Source organism: Chiloscyllium plagiosum, unplaced genomic scaffold, assembly GCF_004010195.1.
Source record: "Chiloscyllium plagiosum isolate BGI_BamShark_2017 unplaced genomic scaffold, ASM401019v2 scaf_7708, whole genome shotgun sequence".
NCBI lineage: Eukaryota > Metazoa > Chordata > Chondrichthyes > Orectolobiformes > Hemiscylliidae > Chiloscyllium > Chiloscyllium plagiosum.
Window position 1 is genome coordinate 3,570 of NW_025210426.1, and position 11,999 is coordinate 15,568.

Here is an 11,999-nt window from a genome sequence, read left to right on the forward strand (position 1 = left end):
AAAGCACCGTGACGTTTGTAAACATTTTTAGATCTCGTGCTTATTCACGATAAATCCGCCATTTCTGTTCACATCCCTTCGCACGGCCCACAGTTTGAACAAACAATGAGCATTCTAGTCCGCCGGGAGGACTGACCGCGGTGCATTGTGGGCTGCTGGGAGGACTATGACCGCGGGGTATTGTGGGCTGCTGGGAGGTTTGTGACCGCTGGGTATTGTGGGATAATGGGAGGACTATACTGCAGAGCATTGTGGGCTATTGGGTGGTTTGTGAACGCGGGGTATTGTGGGCCGGTTTTGAATGCTGACGATTCTTCCGGAGGATTCGGGTTGAGGACGTGGACTGATGGCTCCTAAAGGCAGCAGCAAGCAGCAGTCGGAGGAAGATCTGTTGCTGCAGGACTTCAGTCGAAATGTCTCGGCCAAATCCTCTGCATTGTTTTACGGAAACGCATTCATTGTGTCGGCCATTCCTATCTGTAAGTGTGTGTGGGATGGCGGAGTCGCTGCTGCCCGTGGAAGGGCAGTAGGCAATGATCAGGATAAGGTTTAATTCCTCACATTTTACCTGATGCGTAAGAATTCACGGGATTTTTATGTCTTTAAGACGGCACGACGATCAAACTCTTTCATAGCAGGGGGTCGGTTCGCTGCCCTGAAAGTTGTTTTTGTATTTTGGGCGAAAATGTGGCTAAAAGCTGCGATTTTTAACTGAAACTGGAAGAGGAAATCATCACTATCCGTAAAATTAATTCATGTAGGAAAGGGCAAGATGTCACGTAGAGCTGGAGAAGCTTGTCAAATTGAGGAAAGTAAGAAGTTTGAAGTCATGGTATAAAATATGTTATGAGAGAATAAAGATGCAATCTAAGTTGTGGAGTTTACCGAATATGTTGCTGACGAGGAGAGGCTGAGAAAAAATGAAAACTACTTCTTGGGTACAGGACATACCTGGATAATCTTCCAAATTGCCAGGTAGATACTGTGATGTACCTGCACTGCGACAGCTTGGTTAGGAGATGTTGGCTTTGGATAACATTGCTGGAATGTTGTCAAGGCTCATAGCTTTTGCAGTATCCAGAGCCTTCAGCTGTTTCTTAAAATTATGTACAGTGAACCAAATTAGTTGCGATGCTGGAGACCTTGGAAAAAGGCTAAGATGATCATTTTGGCTGAAGATGCTTAAAATGCTTGAGTGTTGTCTTTTTGCATGATGCAGAGACATTTTGGAGCTGCTTCCTGTATTGCATTGTTTAATTGTCCACCACCATTCAGAACTGCAGAGTTTGGATCTGATTTGTTGGTTGTGGGACAATTTATCTCTTGTCAATGACATGCTGCTTCCATTGCATAGCATTCAGTTGATCCTATGTCACAGTTTCACTAGGCTCACACCTCAGTTTTGGGTACACTCCTTGCATTCCCTGCTCCATTCTTGATTGAACTAGGAATTGTCCCCTATCTTGATGGTGCTGATAGAGGGGAGGATATACTGGGGGCTAAAGATTGTGGTTGGTTATGGTGCTGCAGATGCTGATGGGCCACAGCATCTCATGGATGCCCAAGTTTGAGTTGCTAGAACCATTCAAAATCTATTCCATTTAGCACAGTCATGGTGCTGCAAAACACGATGGAGGGCACCTTAAAGTAAAGGCAGAACTTCATCTCCACAAAGACTGTGTGGTGATCACTGCTCCTGATACTGTCATGGAGAGGCAAGTAAACATGCACAAGTGTACAGATGAGTACAGCAATCATATGTCCAGCAATGGGAGTGGTATCTGTTACTTGGTATATGGTTGTTGCTTGAAAGTGCAATACCAACATCAATATGGTCATCTAGCCAAATATAGATAAATAGGAGGTGGTTAAGTTTGAAGATGTTTAGGCTTGGTGGATGAGCTGTGGGAAATGCAGGATTATAGGGATAGGATAGAGGGGATGGGCTTACATGGGATGCTCTTCAGAGGATCGGTGTGGACATGATGGGCCGAATGGCCTGCTTCCACACTGTAAGGATTCTAAGTACACGAGGGTATAGTTGGGAGAGATCATTGTCAAGATGCATTGGCAATATTGGAACAAGTAACAATGGTGAGAGTATTGCTGCAGTATGGTTGAGGTGGATGACAACAAAAATTTCAGTGAGCCAGGGATGCATTCTATGCTATGTGAATTTCATCAGAAATCTTTTCAATAAGGCTATCTAAATCTTCTTGCTGTGCAAATAAAATTGTGCTATTTCCCTTTCTTCAACTCCCCCAACTGAGGAGATGGATGCAAAAGTTCAATAGTCTTTGTTTTAGAATTATAGTTACCAGATTTACGTATTATTAAGCATCTATCTACAAGTTTTGCATCCTTGGATCAGAGAACTTTAAAGTTAAAACTTATGCTTTCATATTCTTCTTTGGACTTTTTTTCATTCTCGGTGATATGTGATTAACTCAAAAAGAAAAATGGAACTATGAATATTACTTCACGCGGAGGAATATTTGCAACTTTCACTCTTTCAGGACTGTTTATTTGAATAGATAAGCAATGACCACTAAATTTTGTCTTCCAGGGCTCTACTGGAGGATCTGGCACATGGACCTTGTCCAATCTGCAGTTCTGTATTGTGTTATGACCCTTGTCAGTACCTATCTTGTGGCATTTGCTTACAAAAATGTCAAGTTTGTCCTGAAACACAAGTATGTAATTTCTAGAGTAAAATTATCTGTACAGTTTATTAAATGATATCAGCACGTCACACTGTTAACAGAGATTCATATGTCCAGGGTTGCACAGAAGAGAGAAGATGCAGTTTCCAAAGAGGTCACTCGGAAACTGTCTGAAGCTGACAACAGGAAGATGTCTCGCAAAGAAAAAGATGAAAGGTGTGCTCTTAAAATCTTGAAAGTTGTATTGGAGATACTGCCTCAAAGCTGAATGTCAAAACATGCAAAAGTCAGTATTTTGTTGTAAGTTTGTAATGTGTGTAACATGAGGTTGGGTGTTGCAGCACAAAGATTCTTTTAAGCAAACACCATTGCAATTAAGAGAGCGCAAGCAGATAGCAATGCTGTTAATTCCGACTCTTTGTTTCTTGTCAGCCACCAATTCGTTATCCAAGTCTGTACTCTAGCCCCAATCTCAGGCACTTCAATTTTGCATGATAATCTCATGTGGGACCTTAACGACAGGCTATTGAAAATCCAAGCAAACCACATCCCTTGGCTTCCTCTTAACAAATCCACTAGTCCCATCCTCGTAGAATTCCAGTAGTGTATCAAGCATGATTTCCCTTTCATAAATCCAAGTTGACTCTGCCTGATCCTATCTTTTTTGCCAAATGCACTGCAATTAATTCATCTATAACGGACGCTAGCATTTCCTCACTACTAATGTCAGGCTAATTGGTCTATAAATCCCCTAATTTCTCTATACCACTTATTTTTCAAATAGTAGGGTTTTATTAGCTGCCTATAATCATAAGAAATGTTAGAATCTAGGAAGATAACCACCAATAGGTCCACTATTTCCAGGACCACTTCCTTAAGTATTCTGGGAGACAGATTATCAGGCCATGGGGAGTTGTTGGCCTTTAATCCCATCAATTTGCCCAAAAAACATTTCCCTACTAGTACTGACTTCCTTCATTTCTTGCTTTCTCTAGACTGTGCATCCTCCAAAATTTTTGGATTGTTATTTGGTGTCCATCTTTTTGAAGACTGAATGAAATTATATTTTTAATTGGATTACCAACTCTGGTTCCGATTATAGTACAACCTCGATTATCCAAACAAGAGCTCAAGGTCCTGATGCTTAGATAAACTGTGTTATCTGAACATTCAATTGTCCGAACAAAATACTCCCCCCCCCCCCCCCGTGTAATTCAGATAATCGAGGTTGCCTGTATAGCGTCCTCTGTTTTTGACTGAAGGTCCTACATTTGTCTTCAGTAATTGTTTTCTCTTCACACACCTATAGAAGCAGGGAAACTATAAGATGACTAGTGTGAAAGCTTCAAATAATTTATGTTAGTGCAATTGCTGGTTGATGGTACAGAGAGCTTCAGTTTTCAGCATTGACTATATTCATGAAAACCTAGCCTGCTTCTGACTCAAGAGGTAGTCTTTAACAAGTTTTGAAAAGATTTGTACCTCAGGTTCTGGATTCGGTTTGCTCGTTGAGTGAAAGGTTTGTTTTCGGGCATTTCATCACCATACTAGGTAACATCTTCAGTGAGCCTCTGAATGAACCCAAGGAAACTCAAACATAAAAATAGAAAGTGGGCTACACCACCAGTGCTTCATTCAGAGGCTCACTGAAGATGCTACCTAGTATGGTGATGAAATGTCTGAAAACTAACCTGCCAGCTCAATGAGCAAATCTACATCCAAGGTAGTATGTAAATATCTGGTTCAGGATTTCTCCTTTAAGAGTTAACCGAAGACCTTTTCCGCGATCCAACTGAGCTGCATATTGTGTGTAGTTTGCTTCTCTGACAGAGGTTTGTGGCTCAATATTTATGTACCTCAGGCCTATCCATTCAGACAGATTATTCCCAGTGCTAGAACACCTATTTAATTTGTTATTAAACCAAAGTTTATTCTTTGTATGGTATTTCCACAAACCATGTGGTATTTGCTTCTAGATATGAAACTAAAAGCTTGCTTTTCTCCATAATAGGATCTTATGGAAAAAGAATGAAGTGGCTGATTATGAAGCTACAACCTTTTCAATCTTTTACAACAACACTCTGTTTCTGGTTATGGTGATCATTGCTTCGTTCTTTATATTGAAGAATTTCAATCCTACAGTGTATCCTTTTTAGTGCTGATATAATAACAACACCATGCAGGTATCTACATTTGAGAAGAAATCAGTTAATGGTTTTAAACTGGTGCCACTTTTAAGAATTATTGCATTCCTGTTACTGATTGGAGTTAAACTATCGCAAGAAGTGATTAAAAGATCAATTTTGCCTTTCCTGTCGAGAACTGCGGGTTAAAGAACCAAGTAAGTGTATGGAAGACCATTAATTTATCAGTCTACAGTGTGCGCATTTATTTCCATTATTAGACAGCAATCCATATTGCTGATTTCATTACGGCCACTGAAGATTCTCTCCTCATTCGTAAATTTGAAACGTTAGATTGTGTTGTATTCGTTGCATTGTTGACATTAAATAATATTGTTGAGTATGCACACAATCGGTCTTTTAGATCTGTTTGAACAACACTGTATTCATTATTACAAATTTTAAAATACAATATATCCTCCAGAAAATGGAAACAACTATACAGGTCCCAAAAGTTATTTTCTTGTGTTGATTCATCACTTACCTGAAAATATCAGTCTTTCAATTATTTGTTACATGTTTCTGTATAAAACTTGTGTTCCTTAATTGAACTCTCAGAAACTACATCCTTTCGATTTGTGCTTCATCAGGACTGATTGCTCTTCTTTCTACAGGCTCAAAGTAATTTTCTCAGGTTTTCTTAATGAGCTGTTGTCAAGAATTGAATAGTCTGTGTACTTAATGAGGTTACTTCGATTTTAAAATCTGTAAACTTGAGACCTGAAACTACAGAATTGGCCACTTGACTGAGACAACTACAGTTCTGTGAACTGCATTTCTTTTTACAATACACCTGTATTCCATATTGTCAGTCATGGTTGTAATGTAATAAAATGAATGCATTTTGCAACTGTTTTTTTTATTTGCCAGCCCATTTCTAGAAGTCTGCAATTTTGCTTTAACTTGTATGGACACACACATCCACCCCCTATAATAAATCTACTTTTCTGTAGACATTGTAAACGACAAGTTAAAATTTGTGTAAAGTAAGGCACTGAGTTGGCCTTTAGTATATATGGTGTATGCAACATGTAAACTCATAATTTATGAAAATCTCTGTCACTTATAGAGAAGAAATAATGACCAAGTATCAGCCTCCCATACTAAGTGATATCATAGATGGTCACAAGCTTGATTAAAATGTAGGTTTTAAGAAGTTTAAGAATGGGAGCTGTAGAGAGGGAAGTCACCTTGTATTTCTTCCTGAGATGTGGCACAGTAGTCCCTTCCTGTACCCATGGGGGTTATTTTCCAGGATCTACTGTGAAAGCCTGAAACTGCGGATTGGAGCGAACCCATTCATTTCATTGGTAAATGTACTTTCCCTGCAGTCCCCTGGTGCTGGAACGTTCCCTATAATATGTTTTGGCCGTGGTAAACTGGGTATATAAAACCATGGAAAATGATTCTGCAGATGGGGGGGGGGGTCACCCTGTACTACAGAGGTATTTTAAAACCTACTAAGTTAGAACCTAAACTATGAATACATTGTTACCTAACAAGTCAAATTACTGCATAATTATGCCTGATGATTGGTTCTCAATTTTCATTAAACTTTCAGCAATGATGTAATAAATAACTTGAGTGCGCAAGATACAACAAACTAAATCTTTCACTAAATTTTATTTTTTATAATTAAATCAAATACAGCAATGTAATTTTTCAAACCATCAAGCATATGATATATGATCTACACTTTAAATCTGGTAATTGGTCAAAGTGCATAATACTCAATTAAGTATGTGATAATGAAGTACAGAACAGTGTTGCCTGATCATCTTTCTACAATTAAAGTGACTTTCCGATTTACTTCTCATAGTTACCGATTCTGCCCTGTAGTTGTTCAGTAACAAACATGTTTTCTGCAAAAGAAACTATATGACATACATTCTACTAAATAGTTTCTCAAATAATTTTAAAACCTTCTAAACTGATTTCAAAATACATAAGAGCATAAGGAATGGTGAAATTCCTGTATTTCATTCAGACTCTTGCGCCTGTTTAACCATTCAATCAAATCATGGTTGAACTATACTTCAGGTAATGAACTCACCATTGATTCATTCCCAACAAAGTGTATCTACCTAAGTAATGAGAGTTTCAATTGACTAAGTATCCATACCTTTTCTGGGAAAAGAATTCCACATTTCCACTGCCATTTTTGATGAAAAGTTTCTTCTAGATTTTTCTCCTTAATGACTTAGTTTTAATTTTCAGTTTGGCCCTCTTGTTCTGGATTCTGCCAAAGGAAACAGCTTGTCTGTGTCTACATGTCAAATCCTTTTATCATTTTAACACCATAATTAAGTAATCTGAAACCTTTAATTAAACGACTGCAATCCGTTTATGTAACCTGTCCTCACGATTTTAAACCTTTTTAAGACTTGGTGTCATTTTGGTAAATATGCACCACACCCTGCTCAAGGTTTGAGCATAACTATGTACCTCAAAATATCCTTTGAGGTACAGTGCCAAAAATCGTTTGCAATACACAGAGGTTTGATAACTGATACATTGCTACCTCCACTTTGTATTACACCTCCCATGTAAGAAAGGCCAATGTTTCATTAGCCTTTTTGACCACTTGGTGCACTTGTGTACTAATGTTTAATGATTTATATGCCTGCACCTTCACTTCTTCAGAATATCTGGTAGCTAGCCATTAGGAAAACATTTTAATTTATCTGTCTTTAATCCAAAATGCATCATCTTTCACTTCCCATGGTTCACTGGTTGTATCATTGTTTCTCCTCACTTAATCTGTCAATGGAACTTTAAACTTTCATCTTTGTTTGATTCAATTCACTGTATTTTTTAAATTAGTGTCCTCTGCAAACTGGTTTTACTGCTCTCTAAGTTTGATGGAAATGGTGAATAATTGAGATGCTGATATATAGCTTTGAGAAACACAAATTGTCAGATTCAGGCAATCTGACCACATTCCCCTTATTCCTAATGCGCTCTCTCAATTCCCAACTAATGAAATCATTAAAATTTGCCATTTATGTAACAGCAGAAGTTTAGATTTATGTACTATTCATAAAGCAACTGCTGCTTTCTGAAAAATACAAACAGCAATTGTGTGTACCAAAGCAAGCAATGTGGTTTAACATGTATTTAGTGACTTTTATATAAATGTACTTGATTAGTCTGGAACGGGTTAAAACGAGCAATTGTTTTCAATATATTTTGTAACCTGAAATAAAGCATCCTAAATGCATCTTTGGATTCCAATTTACTGATGTAAACACATTCAGACTCTAGTCCTAAAATAATCAGCCATTTCCAGCATAATGCAAGCCATTGTATGTTCATGTCTGTGATCTGTAATTAACTGGATGAGGTTCAATTGGGAGGAATGATTCTTTAAACTTGGTACTGGAATTCCGATTCCAAAAGTACACAAGCTGTGAACTTGCTTGTTTCATTTTTACGATAAAAGCAAATAAGTCAATGTACATGTTGAGTGAGTAAAAAATGCCAGGAACCACCTTAATCGAGGTGATTTTAGAATGTGCTTCTGTTTAAGGGTACACCTCTCATTGCATAAGCATGCACCTGTGGGAATTCAACAGTAAACAGCTTTAGATTCACAGCCAGACAGTGGTCCAGCAAGTAAAGAGTACCACTTTCATCATGCAATCTCAGTCATCATCATGCATCTTTAAATTAGGATCGGTAGTCCTTCTTGCCTAATGGTTTGTTGCCAAGTATGCTGTCAATCTCATTCACAATCTGGGATGTCAATTTTGAGAGAACCTGAAAAGTTTCCAAACATTTCATAAGTAGTATGAAAAATATCTTGAAAAGTATTTTATCCAATACAGTTGAGACAAGACAAGACTTTCAAATTCTATCTATATAACATTGGAAATTATCTACTTCTTTAATAACCTCAGATTTCAATGAGAAACATCTTTTAAAAATCAGTCACAGTCATGAAGTGGGAGCTTGGGGAGACGTGCACATGTTATGGGCCCACGGCGATGAATACTGAACAGAATTATTTTCAGTCATTTATTTCTTGAAGAATAAATATTGGCAAGGGCACTGGAGTTAAAATCTCTCCAAGTTAATTTGAAAAATAAATTATATTTTTTTGCATCCATCTGAGGACAGATGAATTCTTGTTTCAACGTCTCACCTGGAAGGTGATATCTCAAACAGTGTAGCTCTCCCTCAGTGGTGCACTGGAGTATTGGTCTTGATTTTGCATTCAAGACCCTAAGTGCATGACTGAATCCATAACCTCCTGATTTGGAAGTAAATATTGTGGCAACAAGCTAAGGGTAACATCAGGGTTAAGGTACATGCCTGGGAAAAGGGAAAGCATGCTGCGATAGATAAAATAAGTAAGATGGTATTACTGATAAGGTTGATCAGTACTAAACAAACAATTCATAGGTAAAAGACCCAAAATGGATCAAGCTACGATTCTCCACGCGTTTTCAATTCCATAAAGGTGTTTCATTTAACATTCATAATTGGGTAATATTATAAACAGTTAATTTTGCATTGTTTACCTGATAGTCCCTCAAATTCAATTAGAATTATTGGCACCTCTGTCTTGTAATGGTAACAAATGATAAAGTTATGGTTGCATTGTAATTTTTTTTTTAAATCAGCCTGTTCAGACATACTATGACATAGTATGACAATGGGCGGCACGGTGGCACAGTGGTTAGCACTGCTGCCTTGCAGCGCCAGAGACCCGGGTTCAATTCCCGCCTCAGGCGACTGACTGTGTGGAGTTTGCACGTTCTCCCCGTGTCTGCGTGGGTTTCCTCCGGGTGCTCCGGTTTCCTCCCACAATCCAAAGATGTGCAATTCAGGTGAATTGGCCTTGCTAAATTGCCCGTAGTGTTAGGTAAGGGGCAAATGTAGGGGAATGGGTGGGTTGCGCTTCGGCGGGTCGGTGTGGACTTGTTGGGCCGAAGGGCCTGTTTCCACACTGTAATGTAATGTAATGTAATCTAATCTAATCTAATCTAATCTAATCTAATATCTTGGGCAAGTGGGACTTGAACCCAAATCTTCTGGCCTACACTAACACTGCATTACTAGTGCAATCTGTCCCTAAAATTAAGTTATTGGTAGAAAAACGAACAAAATCATGTAATACATATGCTACCATAAAGAAAGTGGAATTTTGATTTGGTTGTCATGTGCAGGTAGTGGATAGGGTTTCCTTATAATGAGTAGGGAACGACAAGTTAGGAATTGAGCTTCATTAGCATTGAATCAGTCAGTTGCAATGGCCAATTTTGGAATTGAACAATGTCTTAAAGGACCTAAAGTATTGTATGTGATCGTGGGTACCACATTTTAGGAAAGATGTGAGCACATTCAACAGAATATAGAAGCCAATTTACAAAAATGATTCCAGGGATTAGAAATTTCAGTTCAGAGAATAGATTGAAGAAGTTGACACTATTCTCCTCGGAGACAGGTGGCTGAGAGGAGACCTAATAGAGGTTTCCAAAGCCATGAGTAAGCTTGATAGTGCAGATTGCAAGAAACTGTTCTGGCCCATAGAATCCCCACAGTATGGAAACAGGTCATTCAGCCCAATAGGTCCATACTAACTCTTGGAAGAGCATTCCATCCTGTAACCCAGCATTTTCCATGGCTAATACACCTAACCTACACATCCCTGAACACTACAGGTAATTTAACGTGGCCAATCTACCTAACTTGCACCTCTTTGGACTGTGGAAGGAAACCGGAATACCTGGTGGAAACCCGTGCAGACACAGGAAGAACGTGCAAATTCCACACAAACACCTGAGGCTGGAATTGAGCTTGGGTCCCTGGCACTGTGTGGCAGCATTGGTAACCACAGTCACCGTGCTGCCCCCATAAAGGCATCACAAACTAGGGGGCACAGATTTTCTTTTAATTTAACCTACTTTTCTAATCAGCCTGTTCAGAAATGTTATTACACACCTCTGTAGCAGGTGGGATTTTAACTTGGACCTCCCTGTCCAGAAGGAGGAACGCTATCTCTGCACCACAGAAGAAGGGCCTGTGCCCGAAACGTTGAATCTCCTGTTCCCTGGATGCTGCCTGACCTGCTGTGCTGTTCCAGCAATAAAGTTTCAACTTTGATCTCCAGCATCTGCAGACCTCACTTTCTCCACCACAGAAGACCACCCTTCCCAGGTCTGCTTTTTAATTTAAAAAAAAAATTAACCTATTTTTCTAATCAGCCTGTTCAGAGATGTTACTACACACCTACGGATCAGGTGGGACTTGAACCCGGGTATCCCAGTCCAGGAGGAGGGATGCTTTCACTACATCACAGGGCACAAATTTTAAAGTGATCTGTAATTGGAGTAAATGTGATACATGAATAAAACTTTGTCAAGCACTAAGTAGTTAGAGTGTGGAATGCTTTACCTGAAACTACATTGCAGGTACATTCAACAATATCATTGGGGTGGCTCAGTGGTTCGCGCTGCTGCTTCACAGCATCAGGGATTCATGTTTGATTCCAGCCTCAGGTGAAGTTTACATGTTCTCCCATGTCTGCATGAGTTTCCTTCGGGTGCTCTGGTTTCCTTCCACAGTTCAAAGATGTGCAGGTTAGGTGGATTGGCCATGCTAAATTGTCTATAATGTCAAGAGATGTGTAGATTAGGTGTGTGAGCCATGGCAAATGCAGGGATAGGTTAAGGGATCTGGGTGGGATGCTCTTTCGGAGGTTGGTGTGGACCTGTTGGGCCGAATGGCCTGTCTCCACACTGTGGTTTTTCGATGATTCAAATAGATATTGGATGATTCTTTGGACAATAATAATGTGCAAGAGTGTATGGAAAAGGCAGGAAATCGTCAGTAGATAATGATACTTATTTGAAGAGCTGGTGTAGGCACAATGAGTTGAATAGCCTCCTGTAAGGCTTGTGTGATTCTGAGCAACTTGCAAACATGAGGAATGAAAGAAGCAATATTTTATGATCATAGGAAAATCATTTATGCTTAATGTAGCAAGAAAATTATATGTGGGGAGCCTTTAGGGCTCAAAGTGCAAGACCTACAGCAAAGGCCTATGTCCATCGTTTCAATACAGATTACAGATCTATGTCCCTCGTTCCTTACTGCAGATAAGAATCTCTTTATCTATCACTGAAAGTGACCACCTTCCACATTGTAC

The 11,999-nt window shown here is 39.2% G+C and overlaps 1 protein-coding gene across 1 annotated transcript; it reads left to right on the plus strand.

The window, feature by feature from the left end:
* Positions 1-282: 282 nt before the first annotated feature.
* On the plus strand, positions 283-5,693 carry ssr3 (signal sequence receptor, gamma). The gene is made up of 5 exons (XM_043685521.1): positions 283-479; positions 2,567-2,693; positions 2,781-2,879; positions 4,675-4,806; positions 5,405-5,693. Exons 1-5 carry the CDS (start codon positions 347-349, stop codon positions 5,469-5,471), a joined length of 558 nt encoding a protein of 185 aa, XP_043541456.1. The 5' UTR covers positions 283-346; the 3' UTR covers positions 5,472-5,693.
* Positions 5,694-11,999: the final 6,306 nt, after the last annotated feature.